This window comes from Nicotiana tomentosiformis, chromosome 11, assembly GCF_000390325.3.
Source record: "Nicotiana tomentosiformis chromosome 11, ASM39032v3, whole genome shotgun sequence".
Lineage (NCBI taxonomy): Eukaryota > Viridiplantae > Streptophyta > Magnoliopsida > Solanales > Solanaceae > Nicotiana > Nicotiana tomentosiformis.
The window spans coordinates 101,170,107-101,190,566 of NC_090822.1; the positions used below are offsets into that span (position 1 = coordinate 101,170,107).

General features: G+C 34.3%; 1 protein-coding gene and 1 long non-coding RNA gene across 2 annotated transcripts; both read left to right on the forward strand.

Annotated features, from left to right (window-relative positions):
* The first annotated feature begins 7,527 nt into the window (after nucleotides 1–7,527).
* Nucleotides 7,528–10,556, forward strand: LOC104094484 (uncharacterized). The gene is made up of 2 exons (XR_011412160.1): nucleotides 7,528–7,866; nucleotides 10,120–10,556. It is a non-coding gene; the product is annotated as an uncharacterized lncRNA (long non-coding RNA).
* A 4,884-nt stretch (nucleotides 10,557–15,440) lies between these two features.
* Nucleotides 15,441–16,281, forward strand: LOC104094483 (uncharacterized). The gene has a single exon (XM_009600427.4). It carries the CDS (start codon nucleotides 15,587–15,589, stop codon nucleotides 16,151–16,153), a length of 567 nt encoding a protein of 188 aa, XP_009598722.1. The 5' UTR covers nucleotides 15,441–15,586; the 3' UTR covers nucleotides 16,154–16,281.
* The last annotated feature ends 4,179 nt before the right edge of the window (nucleotides 16,282–20,460 follow it).

Here is a 20,460-nt window from a genome sequence, read left to right on the forward strand (position 1 = left end):
CCTCTCTCAGATTGGTGTGTTAAATGAGAAGCTAAAGCATTCCTTTTATAGGAAGAGTGATCGTCCACTCCAACCAATCAAATTGATTGGTTTGCAAATTGTTGTTGCCAACTTGCCAATTTGCATTTGTTCCAAATCTAGATTTGCTATCAGATTTGGTGTTTCCTTCTTTATTATTGTTTTCTTTTTCTTTAATTTCATTTATGGGGATGAACCCCACAAATCTCCCCCTCCAGATCTATTCTCCTAAAGGAGCTAACACCGGACTTCTAACTTGAGTGCATGCCGACAAGTTCTTTGCACAACTTGAACTTGCCCCTTGGTACCACCTTGGTTAGCATATCTGCATGATTCTCACTTTTGGAAATCTTCAAGACTTGTAGAGATTCACTCTCTACCGTTTCTCGGATCCAGTGATATCTCACGTTAATGTGTTTGGTCCTTTCATGGTACATGGAGTTCTTGCTTAGGTCTATTGCACTTTGACTATCACAATAGACGACATACTTCTTCCGATGCAAGTCGAGCTCTTGAAGGAACCGTTTTAGCCATATCATCTCAGCTTCAGTAGCGGCAATGTACTCCGCTTTAGTTGTAAAGAGTGCGACACACTTCTACAACCTCGACTGTCATGATATAACACCCCTCCCCCTCTCCCCCCCCCCCCAAAAAAATGAAAACAAATATCCAGTAGTAATTTTCTGTTGTCAATGTCACTTGCCATATCAGCATCTATATAGCCTTTCAATATTAGATCAGATCCTCCAAAGCACAAACAATCTCCTGCGGTACCTCTCATGTACCTGAGTATCCACTTGACTACTTCCTAGTGTTCTTTTCCAGGATTTTCAAGAAACCTGCTGACAACACCAACTGCGTGAGCAATATCAGTTCTAGTGCATACCTTGCATACATCAAACTCCCGACGGCAGAGGAATAAGGAACTTTGGTCACGCTCTCCTTTTCCTTCATTGTTGTAGGACACATCTTCTTGCTCAACTTTAGATGACTAGCAAGAGGTGTGTTGACTGGCTTAGTACTCTTCATGTTGAAGCGTTCCAGTACACATTTAATGTACTTCTCCTGAGACAGCCACAACTTTCTGCTTGTTCGCTCTCGAACTATCTTCATCCCCGGAATTTGTTGTGCTGGGCCCAAGTCCTTCATGTCAAAGGACTTAGACAAGTCTCCTTCAACTTGGCAATCAACTCCTTGTCTTTTCCTACAATTAACATGTCATCCACATACAACAACAAAATAATAAAGTTGTTATTAGAAAATCTTTTGAAATTTACACTTGGATCAAAATATGTCCTTATGTAAGTTTGACATTTCATGAATGAATCAAACTTCTTGTACCACTGTCTTGGTGCCTGCTTCAACCCATAAAGACTCGTATTCAGTTTTTACACCATGTGTTTCTTTTCAGCTACTTCAAATCCTTTTGGCTGCTCTATATAGATATCCTCTTCCAAATCTCCATGAAGAAATGCAGTTTTCACATCCAACTGCTCCACTTCAAGATCTAGGCTAGCTGCTATGCTCAAGATTGTTCGAATATAAGTCATTTTGACAATAGGTGAGAAAATTTCGTCAAAATCAATACCTTTCTTCTGTTCGAAGCCTTTTATGACCAATCGAACTTTGTATCTGACCAGCTTGCCATTTCCATCCTTCTTGAGTTTAAAGATCCATTTGCATTTGAGTGGTCTTTTACCTTTTGGAAGTTCAACCAACTTGTACGTGTTATTTTTCTACAGAGATTCTATCTCTTCTTGCATGGCTTTCATCCACTGGTTCTTTTTTGGATGGGACAACACCTCCTTAAGACTTTCTAGCTCCCCCTCATTTTTGAAGAGGACATACTCTGTGGAAGGTTACCTACATTACTCTACCCTTGGCCTCTCTGATCTCCTCAGAGGTTGAGGTTGTTCTTCTTCCTGAGTGGGGTACTCCACTTGCTCGACATCATCATCATCAAGTTTCTCCCCCTGCTCAATAACCTCACCAGATTGCTCCCCCTGCTCGGCAACTTCGTCAGTCGTACTTTCTGTACTTGTGGGATAGTTAGAAGTAGAAGGAATGGTAACAAGGTTAGGATTATACCATTCTTTGCCTTCTATGACTGGTCATCTACAGTTCCAACTCCACTTTCTCGGAAGACTACATTTATGCTTCTGACAACCTTCTTCTTTACAAGATCCCATAATTTGTACCCGAACTCTTCATCTCCATATCTGATGAATATGCAGGGAATAGATTTATAATCCTGCTTTATCCTCTGCTCCTTTGGTACATGTGCAAAATCTCTGCAACCGAACACTTTCAGATGTGAGTAGGACACCTCCTTGTTTGTCTAAACTCTCTCTAGGATATCAAACTACAATAGAACTGATGGACTACTATTGATCAAGTAACAGGTTGTCTGGACTGCTTCACCCCAGAATGACTTACGCAATTTAGTCATTCTAAGCATGTTTCTCACCTTCTTAACAATGGTGCGGTTCATCCTTTCAGCTACACCATTGTGTTTTGGGGTTCCAGGAACTGTCTTTTCATGTCTGGTCCCATGACTTGAACAGTAGTATTCAAATTCCCTTAAAGTGTACTCACCCCCATTGTCAATTCAGAGGCGTTTTAACTTTTGGCATGTCTCACTTTCCACTAGAGCATGAAACTTCTGAAAAACTTGAAACACCTGATCTTTGGTTTTCAAAATATAAACCCATAATTTTTTTGAAGCATCATCAATAAAAGTAACAAAATATTTGTTACCGCCCATTGATTCAATTTCCATTGGACCACAAATATCAGAATATACCAAATCAAGTATATTTAATTTTTTTGAGACGATGTTTGAAATGAGACTTTATGCTACTTACCAAATAAACAGTAGTCATAAGGTTTTACCGTTGTACCTTTGGCATAAGAGATAAGTGATTTTCTAGCAAGAATTTTCAATCCCTTCTCGCTCATATGACCCATTCTTTTGTGCCACAAATATGCAAAAATCTCATCTTGTGCCACGTTCAATTTACCTCGGCATGTTTCTGCATTTGTCATGTACAACGTACCACGAGCAACTCCCTTTAAAATCACCAATGATCCCTTGGTGAGTTTCCACTTTTGATTTGCAAAATAGTTCTCGTGTCCATCTCGGTCTAAAGTGATTTCCGAGATCAAGTTCATCCGTAAATCAGGTATATGTTGCATGTCCTTTAGAACCAATGTGCATTCGATATTTGTCTTGATACAAATATCACTAATCCCCGCAATCTTTGAGTAACTCGTGTTACCCATTCTCACAGTGCAAAAATCACCTGCTATATGTCTGCAAAAACTTTCTCTTACCGGTGTGGCATGGTAAGATGTTGATGTATCAATCACCCATTCCGACTCTGGACCTGCCAAGTGCATGCATTCTTCTTTATCATTTATAAAGAGGACAACATTATCATTGTTTTGCATCATGGCGGTTGTGTTGTCGTCATTATTCTGACCACTATTTTCACCTTTGCCCTTTCTTAGATTTGGAAAATCTCTTTTGAAGTGACCAGGTTGATCGCAATTGTAGCAATTTTCGACTTTTGATTTGGATCGGTTCTTGGACTTCCCATGACCTCCGGATCTACCATAGTTGCTTGAACTCCTTTCGTAATTCCTGCCTCTACCTTCTGTGACGAAAGCATGTCCTTGATTTTCAGGCATCTTTCTCATCTTCTCATTGAGTAGAAGAGTCGATGTGACGTCCTTCAAATCAATAGTGGCTTTGCCGTGCAGGATGGTTATTGCCACATTATCGTATGAAGATGGCAATGAGTTCAAGAGCAAGATGACTTTATCCTCTTCCTCGATCTTTATAATGAGGTTGGCAAGCTGCGTGATTAATCCATTAAATATATTTAAATGTGACAAAAAAAAATTGTACCTTCACCCATATGTAGGGCGTTGTCACGATCCCAAATTCCCTCTGTAGGATGTCGTGATGACAGCTAATCTCTAAGACTAGGTAAGCCTATCAATTATGCGGAATAACTGAATATAAATATGAAACTCAATTCTTAACAACTGAAATAAATAAGAACGACAACATAAATAATCACAACTCCCAAAACCCGGTAGAAATAAGTCACAAGCTTCTAAGAATTTATTCTAATTGTCTCTATACATCAGAGTCTAAAGAGAATAAGGAAATCAACACAATAAGGATAGAAGGGGACTCCAAGGTCTACGGACGCTGACAGATATACCTTGAAGTCTCCGCGTGCAGCTAGTTCACTGATACCTGGTCTGATAGGAAGTACCTGGATCTGCACAAAAAATGTACAAAAGTGTAGTATGAGTACACCATAGCGATACCCAGTAAGTGTCAAGCCAAACCTCGGTAGAGTAGTGACGAGGTCAGGTCAAGTCTTACTGAAAATAATAAAAAGACAGGGTGAAAAGTTTAATAATATAATAATAATAATAATAATGACAATGGGAATGAATCAAATAGTATGTCATAATTTAACTACATATAACAAGGGCAATTAACACCTCTCGGAAGGAAAACAGAAATTTACAACTTTAAGAAAAATACAAAATAACCAAAGGTAAATACAACCATAAAGAAATATCAACAAGGGCACTCCCGAGGTACCGCCTCGTAGTCCTAAATCATAAATAAATTCACAATATCTCATTTCTTTATATCACAGCAGGAGCCTTCACATTTAATTTTAAAGAAAATATTTTTCTCGAAATAACATATGTGTTTTAGCCACCCTTATCACACCGCATGACTTCTAGTAGTTTTTCTACTAGCCACGCATATCAAGCCACCCTTATCTCACCGCATGTGTTTCAATACCCAGTCCGTATACCACCGCATGCGTATCAATATCACAATATATCACAAAAGTAAGGTAATTAGCAAGAAAAGGTCAGAAAAATTTCAAAAATATATAAAAATAGATCAATGATGATGAATATAACAGGATAAATTAATTTAATTAGTATGCAATAGTGATCTACACAATTTAAAGATATAACCTTCAATATTTAATCCGTGTACACACTCGTCACTTCGCGTATACGACTTTCAACACATCACAATTATCACATCAATACTAATCCTAAGGGAAATTTCCCACACACAAGGTTAGACAAGTCACTTACCTCGAACCGTATAATTCTTTACTCTGTTATGCCTTTGCCTCGTGAATTGGCATCCGAAAGCCTTGTATCTAATCATAATAAATTTGATTCAATCAATACAAATTATTGAAATTGATTCCATATGAAAAAATACTAATTTTTCAACAAAATTCAAAATTTAACTCAAAAATTGCCTGTGGGATCCACGTCTCAGAACCCGACAAAAGTTATAAAATATGAATGTTCATTCAACCATGAGTCCAACCATACCAAAATCACTAAATTCCGACATCAACTCGACCCTCAAATCTTCAATCTAAACTTGGGATTTTCATTATTTTTCCAACTTAATCCACCAATTCACATCAAGCAACGCTAAAATCACACCCCAATTCAAGCTTAACGAAACTAATGAATTCCAACTTCTACATTTGATGCCGAAACCTATCAATTCAATTCCGATTGACCTCAAATTTTGCACACAAGTCATAAATGACATAATGGAGCTATGAAAATTTTCAGAATTGGATTCCGACTCCGATATCAAAAAGTCAACTCCCCGATCAAACTTTCAAACTTAAATTTCTATTTTAGCCATTTCAAGTCTAATTTAGCTGCAGACTTCCAAATAATTTTTCGGACACGCTCCTAAGTCCAAAATTACCATACGGATCTATTGGAATCATCAAAACCCGTGGTCGTTTATACATAAGCCGACATCCGGTCAACCTTTTCAACTTAAATTTTTATTTTGGAGACTAAGTGTCACAATTCATTTCAAAACCTCACCGGACCCGAACCAATTACTCTGGAAAGTCACATAACAACTGTAAAGTATAAATTGAGCAGTAAATGGGGGAACGGGACTACAACTATCAAAATGACTGGACGGGTCTTTATACAGAAATAATATTCACGGTAATAACAGTGAAATAATAACGTAGTATCGAGATACGGTAATCAACAAAAAGAACAACAAGAACACAAAGATTTTAACGTGGAAAACTCTTCTAAATAAGGAAAAAAATTATGAGCCTGAGAGGAGAAAAATAATCTACTATGATGAAAAATTTTACACTTCGTAGTCCCGAGTAAAGTACTCTAGGGACCACTACACACTCAAAAGAAATAACCCTCTTTTGAGATTCCCACCTTACTACAATATCACTCACACTCTCTATTTTCCCTCATAGACTATACCGCATGTAAATACCTCACACTGCTCTTTATGCTCTCAAATATATTTCTCTTTGAGATTGGTGTGTTAAATGAGAAGCTGAAAGCCTTCCTTTTATAGGAAGAGTGACCGCCCACTCCAACTAATCAAATAGATTGATTGCAAATTGTTGTTGCCTACTTGTCGATTTGCTTTTGATCCAAATCTAGATTTGGTATTTCCTTCTTTATTTTGTTTTCTTTTTCTTTTATTTCATTTATGGGGATGGACCCCACAGACAGTAACGCACAAGTCCAAACACCATGATTTTAAAAAAATAACTAAGAAGTTCGCTAATAGCAAAATACATACTTTCCTCATTTACCTTGTCCCAAAATCCCTCTTACACACTTGTTAAATACGGGAATAATATCGCACACCAAAACTTTTAATAGTGTATCTATTACACACATCTTTTGCCATGTGTCACACACGTGTATTACACATAATTGAGGTGCGTGAAAGCTAAAACATTCACATGAAATTAAATTTTTTCTTTATTTTCGCCCTTTTTTAACTTTTTCCTTTTCAAATTAAGAAAAAAACATAACCCATGTCTTCTTCCCCAACCCCAAACCCCCGTGTTTCTTCCCCTCCCCCCCCCCCCCTATTTCGTCTTCTTCCCCAACCCCAACGCCCATCCTAATTTTGTCTACCCTTCGTGTTTTGTCTCCTGAATCCTCATGACTAAGAAGAAAAAGAATAAGAAAAAGAACATAAGAGCTATTGGGTATTGTAAAATCGTCATAATTGACCTTTTGGAAATGCTTGAAAATTTAATCGGGTCTTGGGTGTTCCATGACCTAGAAAATTAGTTTGAATCGTGATTACTGTTGAGTTAAAATTTGCTTAAAACATGTTGAAAATTTGGTGATTAATTTTGATAAAATTCAAAAAACACCATTAACAAATTCAAAATTTGGTATTTTTTTGTTTTTTTTTCTCGATTTATGACATGTGTCGTATGTTGATTGGCGCGTGTAATAACAATCTTTAAGCAGATGTGATCAAAAAATCGTAGTGGTGTGTAATAGACACTTTTAAAAGTTTTGATGTGTTATATTATAACCGTATTTAACATGTGTGTAAGAAGAATTTGGAGACAAAATCGACGGATAAAATATGTATTTTGCCATCGCCATTTGTAGAAACAGAACACGCACGTCATGTGAACCAAATTAAGAAGTTCGCTATTTGTCTCCTTCAAACCATGAAGAGACCAACAAAAATCATACAAAAGGAAACTCACGATAATAAGCAAGCATTTGAGTTTCTTTACTGTGAAGTATACCCTATAAAAGCTGAAAAAGAAAAGGAAAGTTGAGAAAACTATACTAATATTTATTCTTTACTTCAGTATTAAGAGCTTAGAAAATTAAAATTCTGTCAAAAATTATTGCTGTAATACCGCGAAACAAGGATGAGACTGCCATTACTGATAGCTATTCTACTCCTCCTCCACAGCCATCTTCTTCAAGCTAAATTATCCTCTCGCTTTCTCCTTCCTTCAGGTAATTAAATTTATTTATACTGTTGGTTTCTAAGCTACCTTTTTTTTCATTCGAGTTAAATTGTTTCTGTATTTTAATTTGTTTTCCTAATTTATGTCTTGAGTAGTTTAGACTACGATGGTTTTAGATTCATATCTGTCCATTTTAGTAATTAGGTGATCGAATTATAGAAGTACCTAATCTGAAGGTGGTTTCACTATCGTTGTTCATTTTCAAACCTCCAGAATTGTTTTTCTTTAGCCGCGGAAACAATATTTTTACCTCTACAAGATAGTGATAAGTTCTGCGAGGCCGAACCAGAATTTTAAATTTATGAGTTCGGGATACTAATCTTTTTAAGTTACTAGGTTTTAATTAATAATTTGTACATATTTAATGAAATATTTTTAAGACAAATACATGATTTGAACCAAAACTATTGAGTTCGGCTGAATCCATAGTCAACAATGTGGCTCCGTTCCTGAGTCTGCATACACATTACCCTCCTCAAACCTCATATTGTGAGAAAATAATGGGTATATTATTATTGTTGTCGTTGCTGCTGCATGTTCCAAAAGATTCACACTGTTTTCATAAATTTTACTGCTTCAGTTTGATCATCTAAAAAGTTTAAGAAAATTTGATGCTAAATGGATTAGGAAATTCATGTGAGAAAAAAAATGGAGGAAAAACATAACGTTCAATGGGTAACTTTTTTTTATTTTTTGACAAAACAGGATATTATATATATTAAAAAAAAATCAACATATTACAACGTTCTATGGGTAATTAGTTTCAAAATTCTGCTATATACGTACATGGTTTTCGAGCTAGGTGGAAGAAAGCACAATATAAAAGAGATAAAAGGAAGAAAAGAAAATTAAAAAGTTATACAAAAGAAAGTATATATATATATATATATATATATATATATATATATATATATATATATATAGCTACTTTGTGCATAAAGTATATAATTCAATGATAGCTCTCTCAATAGAACAAAATAAAGGGAATTCCAAACTCTTGTCTATTAGATTGATATATATGCTAATTAATGAAATTACCAACCACTAGAATATATACTGATTTTCATACTTTATTAGCTTTACTTAACAGCCATTTATTTTTCTAGATCAATTAATTATGCCAACTGAAATTGCCCAATTAACCACCAAAATAAATCTACTAAATTTGATACTCTGCTAATTTGAATGGACGAGACATATTCAATCTGAGATGAAATATGTTTTAGACTTCATGGCTTTTAATTTTGATTTTATCTAATAGATGTAATTTAGCTAGCGTTTGGACATAGATTTGATTGAAACTTGAAAAAAGAGTTTTTAAAGTTGTGTTGAAAAATATTTTTTAAAAGTTGAAGTTGTGTTTGGACATGCATTTTATTTGAAGAAAAGTTGAAGTTTTATGTGTGACAGAAAAATTATTACCTAGAAACTGCCCTAAACTAGTTTTTAGGAACTTGGAAATTTTTGAAATCTTTTTTCCCAAAACATGATCATATTTCATAAACAAACATCATTTTCAATTTTTTTTTTTTGAAAAAATGAAGCCAAAATCTATGGCCAAACGGGAGCTTAAACCAGGGGCGACTCTAAGGTAAGGCAGATAAACCCCCCAAATATTAAGGGACCCAAAACTATAAAATACTACTAGTATATTAGTATTATATATAACATATAATTTATACAATTATTATTAAAAAAAGATTTCAATTTTTATATTTTTTAAATTTGATTGAGGTTGTATGACTGAGCGAGTAAATAATCACAAATTTTCTCTCTTATTAAATTAAATGGTATATTTACCTTCTCATCAATTCTAATTTTTTTCTTTATGTACACATTTTTTTTCTTCATATTTTGACGATTTTACTCTTTAATTTCAACTCGGATTCTCTGAATTAGCTATTTCTTTTTGTCATATTTGATTGATCCATACATCAGAAAGCAAGTTTTTTTATGTCTCGTCTTTTTTAGCTAAGAAATTTTCAAGGGCAGGGCACAAGATTCGAGTCGATGGATAATGAGCCCGCCCCTCTGCCCCTTTTTACTTAAATATCATGCTATTGTCCATGGAAGAGTCCGAAATCGTAATTTGGGCCTAACCTCGTTACGTGTTTGTATTCTTACCATTGGACCAAAATTACGTAGGTTTCTTTTGTGTCTCGTTATAATATGAAGTTATTTTGGCTTTAGGCCACAAAATTCTTTGAGCCGCACGTGGCTTAAACTTATGTGCCTTCAACAGAAGAAAAATTGTCAGTCCGTGTAGACGAAGTTGTGACGGTCGATAAACGTGGAGGTGGTGCAGCCGGTGGGCACGGTGGTGGTCACAGTGGCGGCTCGGGAGGAAGAGCATCGCGCGGCGGTGGTTCAAGAAAGTCACCTTCAACTGCTACAGCAGGTGTGATCCCAGTGTACGTAGCTGGAGCTATGAACCATCACAATATCAACAGAGGTCACAAGCATAATGCTGGGACTACCCTCAACTGCATTTCTTTTTCTTCCTTGCTTTATATCGTCTGCAGTATGCTTATTATGATGCTGTAATTATACACGTTGTATCTTTAAACTGTTTGTAAATTGTAATTAAAACATGTTAATATGAGTGATGAAGCTGAAAAGGACATGTATTAATATTACTACTTTTTATTGTGCAATGGGATACCATTAGTTTTGGTTGGATTATCTGTACTTTGAAGAGGAAAATAAATTTTGTTGAACTCATAACTTTTGCTCATACCCTATAATTTTGCCCAAAAAATTATTAAATTTGTACAAATCATAAATTTTGAATCCTTTAAATTAGATGGGGTGTGATAGAATTGCGAATCTGAACTCATAAAGTTCAAATCCTTAATCCGCTTCTGCTTCAAAATGTCTTATAACTGTTAATTTATGTCCCATATTGGAGAGAATAAGATGTTTTCGGTATTGAGCAATATTCATCAGCTCATCAACTCACGAGCTCGTTTCTATGGTTGAGTTAGGCTTAAAACCTCAATTTTTATGTGATATCGAAGCCAAACTCATCCTTATCCAATGTTATGTTATTTATGGTCTAAATTTCTAACCTAATTAGATGTGCAAGAGAAGGGTGTTAGAGTGTTCCGGGTCAATTGATTTTGTAACTTTTTACAAACTCGTTTTTAGTTTTATGTTCTTACCTTTTTTTTAAACATTGAGAGATTTACTTTTATACGTAAAAGATTTAAAAAGATCATTTTCTTAATTTCAAAAAAGGTATAAAGACATAATATACAAACAACATTAGTCCAATCGAGGAAATGAAATATGTCTATTTATATATAAAATTTTGAACAGTATTCACCTGAGCTAACTTTTGGAATTAAATTAGTCACAATATCCATCTTGAATACGGAAATATAGAAACTTTTACTTTCCCGTTGCAATAAGAGTTTGATACCTTGTGACTTATATAAAGTTATTCAAAAAGAGGAGTTTGATATCATGTGCCATTTTAGAGTCTTGATGCAGAAGGATGATACTTCATCGTGTCCGTGATTATTTTAGTTTTGGCATATTCGTTAAGGAAATACGAAATTCTAGAGAAAAAAAGATGTATTCACTAAATTAACTTTAATTAATTGTCACCTTGACACATTAAAATATACTCCCTTCGTTCACTTTTACTTGTCCATTATGGACTTTGCACACTCCTTAAAAAATAATAAATGAAGTGCATAATTTACCATCATACCCATAATGCATATTTTTAATGGATTTTAGAAAATGATTTGAAATAACTAATTAATGTTGTGGGTATAACAGGAAAAAAGAAATTATCTTCTCTTGATATGCTAAAAGTGACAAGTAAAAGTGAAAATCTATTTAGAATACTGGACAAGTAAAAATAAACAAAGAGAGTATAAATAATAGTAAAATTTAAAAAAATAAAATTAATTCCTTCTAGATTATGTAAATGAACACTATTTTAGACCAAAATGAAAGGGTAAAATAGTCCGTGACTGCGGAAAGGATGGAATAATGATTAAAGGAGAGAAGTGGGCACGGAAAGGATAGGCCAGGAAAAGGCTACCTTCACTATAAACCTTGCCCCGCTTTGTTCTGCCGTCCAATATGCCTTATGTGCCTCATAACTAATCTGTCCCACCTTGTTTCCCCACTATATTTCATAAATTCATTTCTTCCATATTAAGTGCTCCCACGTTTTATTTATGTCTTAGGTATTTTTGTTTTCAGTATGTTTAAAAATAATATTTTTTAATATTTAATAAGTTGTAAATTTCAATATGTTCATTATACCATTACTTATATTTCCTTATAAGAAACAACATGACATATTCATGACCACATTTTAAGAATATTTTAATATGTTATATGTAGCTCAAGGCCACAAGATTCAAAATAATTCTCAAAATGTTGGCTTAAGTTACACAAACTTGTTTTTAGTTTTATGACTATACACATGAAAGATTTACTTTTACACGTTAGAGATCTCTCATTTTCTCATAAAAAATCTAAAAAGGTCATTTTTTAATTTTAAAATTGTAAAGGGGCATATTGTGCAAATCTATATTATATTAAAAGCACGAATGCCCGTAGCAAAATGTCGTTCGCTTTTTTTTACCCTTTTAAAATGGAGTTCACGCTGGACAAAATAGTAATTTAAATATTTTTCTAATACGTAGAACTTTCAAATAAAATAAAATATTATTTATTAAATCTTTCCTTATTTGAAATATATAAGATTCATAACTAAAATTTTGGTTAAGAAATCTTTCTTTTTAAAATTAGTAGAAAGTTTAATATTTAGAATTTCAAAATAAATATAGTCTAGGAGAATTAGGAATATGTTTTTTTTTCCTTCTATTTTCTTACGGCAATTCCCTTCGAAATATGTTTAGGCATTCATTCTTTTTATAGGTAATAACTTAGAATTTTAAGGGATAGTGAGATGTTTATACTTCAAAAATATTTTAATTATTAAATGTATTTTTTAAATATTACATTAGAAGATAAAAAAATTATCTATATTTTTTCTATTATTATAAAATTAAAAATTCCCAATGCAATAAATAAACAAATTATTCTTTTAATGTTAAGAATAAATAATCAACTCTTTGAATTAATTAATTAACAAAAGAATCCAATTTAATTCTTTTTCAAAATCTCATGTTAGTAAAGTTATTTTTCAAGTTGACCAAACTCTTAAGTTACACAAATTTATTTCCATAAGAAGAGCACCAGTGATGGCAGAAATTAAAAAGTTGAGCAAAATTAGTTATATTATAGTATTAATTTGTTACTTATTTTCAGTATTAGGTAACAAAATAATAATAATTTTCATAATATATTCCCAAAGTTCTCATAAATCAGAATATGGCATAACAGACTTTTGTTGGACAAGATTTTTTTATTTAGTGAACTAGCTAAATTGGATCAACATTCATTATTAAGAGCTAATATTTTTTAATTTTTGTTCAATAACTCAAATATTTTATTTAATAATAGTCACATTATTTTTTAAAATTATATATTCACTGAAATAGGGTACACACGCAAAGCGCGTACCCTAAGACTAGTAGCATAAAAGGTATATAGAGTATTATTTTACAAGCAAAAGACAAAATATTGAGAGTAATAAAATATATATCTTCTATTATATTACCCAAAAAAAAGCGAGCAGACAAAAATATTAAATAAAGTAATATGCTAATAAAAATTTCTATTAATAATATAATAATACTAGACATTTGATAATAAAATAAAAAAAAATATAGAAAAGAAAGTTACTCGATGACTATATAAGTCCCTTTAATTTAATAGAGATTTTATTATTGGGTATATCGTATTGACAAATAAGATGACAATTAAAATTTATTAAAGCAATACGACCTAATATGTTCAAACAAGTCTGATCACAATTTAATTTAATTAATATATTTTAAAATTAATCGCACGAGTACGACTACTAGTTCTAGTGTGATACGACTACTACTTCTTTTACAAGCAAAAGACAAAATATTGAGAAGCAATGGAATTACGGAAGGGATTTGAAAATTAAGTACCTTTTCTATCTGGATTATGTGAAAAATGAACTTGACATATTGGCTACAATAAATCAATTTTATTGAAGTAACAATTCTAAAACTTAAGTTACCGTCCAATAGTCAAAAAAACAATAGCACATCGCTTAATTTAGCAATAGTAGGTAGGGGTGGGTGTTCGGACAATTCGAATTAGATATGAAAATTTTGGTTTGGATTTTCGATTTTCGGATTTAAGAAATGACAATCCAAATAAACTCGGATTGGATCGGATTTTTTAAGTTTAGATTCATATCAATCGGTTTGGATATTTTGGATTTTCGATTTTAAGCTTATAAGTTGAGATATTTCTTCTTTCTACAATAATGAACATCCAAATGAAGTATTCATGTTAAATTGCCTAAAAGTTTCTTATTTTCACCGCAATCATCTAAATAAAGTATTCAAGTAATGAAATCATAATCAAGAAATACAACAAAGGTATTGGTAAGGTCGATAAGAAGTAACAATAGTAAAATCATATCCAAATAAAAAGTATTATGATAGTAATTAGCAATTAGTATTGAATATATGAGATTATGTCTAATGGATAGGATAGTGGACTTGTTACTATTGACATATGAATAATGGACTAAATATAAAATATAAAAAAAATAAATTTTCGAATATCCAAAAATCTGAAGTACCTAATCCAATATCCAAAAATTTAAAATTTAAAATTTAAATTTGAAATTCAATCCATAATGCGAAAATCCAAACCAAAAATTCATATAATTCAGATTTCGGATTTGCCCAAACTGTATCCACCCCTGGTAGCGGGCATTCAAGTTGACACATAATGGACAATTATTGGCAAAGTAATACAATTACAGGAAAATATAAGGGTGTATAAGTAGCTATTTATATCCTATGAGGTAAAGATGTTCATCGGTCGGTACTGTACGGTATTTAGATATTTCGGTTCGGTATTCGGTTTCGTAAAATGCTATATCAATACCGTACCTAATGAAATTCGGTATGGTTCAGTTTTTCTCTTTTCGGTTTCGGTTTTGAATACTAACTAGTGTATAGAGTCATAGACGGTAATATTCTTAATTAAAGTACTCAAAAGTACAAAACTAAAAATATTTGTTGACAAAAATTTTGTCCAAAACCAATAAATACCAACCTAGAGAGAGAAAATTTAGAGAAATATATTGTTACTTGCTTAGAGTTAATTGATGAACTTAGAGAATAAAGGAAAGTAAAATTTTAGATTTCTTATATTTAAGTTATAATTAATAAAATGTGTATTGTATAATATAATATATATTTTGATACGGTATCGATATTTCAGTATTTCATTTTAAAATATCAAATATCATACCTAATATCAATTTTATTTTAAATTTTAAATTAATTACCAAATTTTTCGATTTCCATACGGTAATTCAGTGTTTATCAACCTATACTGTGTTAATGAAATTAAACAAACTATCTACACAATATTACAAATTACAATCATTTAAAACAGGCAGAAAGCATGGGAAGAATCGAATTTACCAAATTCAGACAGGCTTCCTAACTTTTCTGCCCCATTGGACCACAACCAGGGACATAAACGTAATTTCATAATCCCCAGTCCATTTCCTTTTCAACTGCTTTTCTCTTCTGTCCCAATCAAATTCAAAATCATTCAGACCGATGAGCAAAGAAGGAAGTAGAAGAAGAGGCGGATGGAGTTGGACTTCCGCCCTCGTCGGCGCCGCTGCTGCCGGCGTGGCAGTGGCGGCACTGTCGTCGAAGCCACGGGACCCAGATTTCCACCTCATCTCCATTGACCTCACTTCCTTCAAGCTCAATTTCCCAGTACTAGACGCTGAACTCATCCTCACCGTCCACGTCACAAACCCTAACGTCACTTCAATTACTTACTCGTCTACAGAAATGTCGATTTTCTATTCCGGCGACCACCTCGGTTCTGCTCGGGTCAAAGCCGGCTCGCAGCCGCCGCGTTCCTGCCAGGTCCTCCGGCTACCCGCGCGGCTGAGCGGCGTTCAACTGGCTCATCACGGCAAGGAATTCGTGTCCGACGTGGCGAAGCGGGAGATGGTGCTGGATGCTACGGTGGATATAGAAGGATTTGCTAAGGTGATGTGGTGGGACCATAAGTTCCGTGTGCACGTGGATAGTCACGTGACTGTCGACCCGATTTTTCTTGATGTTATTGACCAGGAAAATAAGTCGGCTTTGGAGGTCTTCGTTAGGTGACGCCTGAACCGGCCACCCGGCGGTTCCCCGGTCAGTTCATTGTATTTTGTTTCTCGTCCCACGTGGTTAAATTATATAAAGCTATATGCAATCTACTTAAGAAAATAACTGGTTTGCTCTTTTGAAAATTGGACTTTCTTTTCTTCAGCTAAGTAATTGAAGATTTGAAGTGTGATTAGTTTCTTTTCATTAAGCTTGTGGGGAGAGTCACTATATGTGCTGGCCAGAAATAGCAAATGGGTTAATTTCACCGATAGTCATTGATGTTCCAATTTCACTAAAGTCATTTAACTATTTTTTGTGTAACTAAACCTTATTATTGTCAATTAAAAATTATTTTATATCAAACATCTATCATAAATATGATATGGCATAAAATTTAATAAGAAAAATTCAAAAATAAATGTCACATAAGCTTAAGTGGATCATATCCACTTTAGATCCAAAACTCAAATGGATTTAATAAAAAAAATATTAAATTCCATATTAGTTTAAAATAATTATCCTATACTACAAAGTTTTTGCCTTTTTTGTTACATAGTGCACATTCATAATTATTCCACGCTAAAATAATTTATGCTAGAAAATTTTTATTTTGTTTGTATGCCCTATCCGAGTTAATTTCAAAATAAGAATTTTCTAGCATAGATTATTTTAGTATAGAATAATTATGAATGTGCATTATGTAACAAAAATGGCAAAAACTTTGTAGTATAGGATAATCATTTTAAACTAATGTGAAATTTAATATTTTTTTTTATTAAACCCATTTTAGTTTTGGATCAAATCATATTAGGGGGGACATGGATTTAAAGTGGATATGACCCATTTAAGCTTATGTGGCATTTATTGGATTTTTCTTATTAAATTTTATGCCATGTCATATTTATGGTACGGGTTTGAGGCAAAATAATTTTTAAGTGACAATGATAAAGTTTAGTTACTTTTAAGTGGCAAAAAATAGTTAAATGACTTTAGTGAAATTGGAAGATAGTTCAATGACCATCAGCGAAATTAAACCAATATCAAATATCTGGTAAAATAGTTTAAGTGTATACAAATTGGTGCCAATACCATTGTTATAAAAAATTTGATACACCACGAATGTAGGTAGCACCAAGTTTGTTGGAAAACCGGTGTTGAAAGGTAAAATTGTGGATTGGACCACATGTTTTGCTTCAATCTTAATTATCCATCAACATATAAATACAATTGAACTCATAACTTTCGACACAGAATATAAATTTATGTGTAAAAATTTATTAGAATTACAATAAATAATAGAATTGAACTATAACTTTAAGATTATAATTGGTTCAAGCTAAAAACCTAAAAATTGGATTCTCCTCTTGGTCCATCAAGTACAATGGAACGAAACATAAAGTTGAAATTAAAGCGGGTTCTAATTCCATTTCAACCTTGGGATTTTATTGACACGAAACAGTGCTAAGTTCAGAATGCAAGGAATGAAGCAAAATGAGCTTAACTGCTGAATCTGCCACAGTTTTGTCAGCTGCGCATTATCTGGAGTCCGGGAAAAGGGTCGGACCACAATGATCTATTGTATGCAGTCTTACTTTATATTTTTGCAAGTAAATGTTTCAACGTCTGAAACTCATAACCTCCTAATCACATGACATCAACTTTACCGGTTTCAAATTTCCTTAAATGCTCAATTAGAAATCTTCTTCAAGAGAGTGAAATATTCCTCGCAACGCCCTATATAAAGTACCGATATATAGGACATATATTCAAGAAGCTAGGATATTATACTCCAGTTCTTTGTTGAATCATTCCCATATAGCCATTATAGGTGAAAAAAATGTTGATATGAGTGTTATGACTAATTGATGTAACTAATGCTGTGAGAAGTTCTTTTTATTCTAGTTACTCTAGAAATTGTGATTGCGAATGCATCATTAGAAAATATGAAGAGTACAATACAAGTACATAAGTTGGTGTAACATTCTCAAAAACATCCTTGGTTCTAGACTCTTTTAACACGTAATTGAGAGTAATAAACTAGAATTTCCACTAAAATTCAGTTCGTCACTTCAAGAGTAAGATATTCATCCTTCTAGCATACACTAAAACTATGATATTTCCTCGTTAATTTTGAAAAACTTGAACTGTATCCTTTGTTAAAGAAAAGAAAGAAGTGAAGAGAAAAAGATGTTTATTTAATTCACTTTTGAATCCGTCAAAAGAGAAATGAAAGTTCAAATTTTCTAATTTAGAATAATTTCTTTTGTTAATAAGTTCAACATTATTATTTATTAAACTTGGCCCTTCCCTGTCTTCTTCCTTCAATTCACGAGATAGTTGGATATAACACATTAGGTATTCTAATTTAGTATAATTTAGAAAAAAAGAGGTGTATCTTATTTAGTATAACTTCTTTTGTTAATAAGTTCAACATTTTTATTTATTAAAACTTGGCCATTCCCCAGTCTTCTTCCTTCAATTCAAGAGATACTTTTGTACTAACACATTAGGTATGACGGACCGCAAATAATAAAATCTTTAAAAGAGGGGCCAAATACTTTTAAGAGACACAAAATAAATCACACGGCATGGTATACAATATTTGTCAATGCTGCGCAGATAGAAATCACTTAGGGATAATACCTATGCTAATTTTGTTAATGATCATTTGTAGCCTTCTATTCGGTGCAATATGTTAAAGAGGAGGAAAAGGTCTACTCGAGAAAGACCGAGAATCAGGTGGGGAGCTTTAACTAAGGATAAAGCCCAAGCGTTGGAGGGACGGTTGTCGGCTATGGGAGCTTGGAGGAGTAGTGGTGACGCGAGCACAATGTGGTCAGCGACAACAGACTATATTAGGGAGGCTGCGAGAGAGGTGTTAGGGGTCTCGATGGGCGTATCTGGTGGGCACAAAGGAGACTGGTGGTGGAATGAAGTGGTCCAAGGTAAAGTGGAAGCAAAGAAGGCGATGTACCTGAAGTTAGTGGAGAGCATAGGTGAGGAAGAGAGGCGAGTGTGCATGGAGAGGTATAAGGCAGCTAAGAAGGAGGCTAAGTTGGCGGTCACAGAGACTAAGACTACGGCTTATGGTCGTATGTACGAGGAATTGGGAAAAAAAGGTGGGGAGAAGAAGTTATTCCGGCTGGCCAAGTTGAGAGAGAGGAAGGCTCGGGATTTGGACAAGTGAGATGCATCAAGGACGAAGATGGTAGAGTATTGATGGAAGATGCCTAGATTAAGAGGAGATGACAGACTTACTTTCATAAACTTCTGAATGAAGAAGGGGATCGGGATATTGTGCTAGGCGAATTGGAGCATTCCGAGAGTCACCGTGACTTTGGGTACTGCAGGCGTATCGAGGTTGAGGAGGTCGTGGGAGCTATGCGTAAGATGAGTAGGGGCAGAGCGACTGGGCCAGACGAGATTCCGGTGGAATTTTGGAAGTGTGTGGGGAGAGCAGGTTTAGAGTGATTGACTAGGTTGTTTAATATTATTTTTAAGGGGAAGAGGATGCCAGATGAGTGAAGGTGGAGTACGGTGGTTCCATTGTATAAGAACAAATGTGATATCCAGAGTTGTAACAATTATAGGGGTATCAAATTACTGAGTCATACCATGAAAGTGTGGGAGAGGGTGGTTGAAGCGAGGGTGAGGATGACAATATCTGTATCCGACAACCAGTTCGGGTTCATGCCGGGTTGCTCGACTACAAAAGCTATACACCTTGTTAGAAGGTTAGTGGAACTATACAGAGAGAGGAAGAAGGATCTGCACATGGTGTTTATTGACCTAGAGAAAGCGTATGACAAGGTTCCTAGAGAAATTCTCTGGAGATGCCTGGAGGCAAAAGGTGTGTCGGTTCCCTACATTATGGCGATTAAGGACATGTATGATGGGGTTAAGACTCGGGTTAGGACAGTAGGAGGCGACTCTGAGCATTTTTCGGTTGTAATGGGGTTACATTAAGGTTCTGCGCTCAGTCCGTTCTTATTCGCCCTGGTGATGGATGCGTTAACACACCATATTCAAGGGGATGTGCCATGGTGCATGCTATTCGTCGATGACATAGTTCTGATTGATGAATCGCGAGCCGGTGTTAACGAGAGGCTGGAGGTTTGGAGATAGGCTCTTGAGTCTAAGGGTTTCAAGCTGAGAAGGACGAAGACGGAATACCTGGAGTGTAAGTTCAGCGCTGAGCCAGGGGAAGAGAGCGTGGATGTGAGGCTTGATTCGCAGGTCATCCCGAGTAGATGCAGCTTCCAGTACCTTGGTTCGGTTATCCAGGGGGGAGGGGAGATCGATGAGGATGTCACACACCGTAT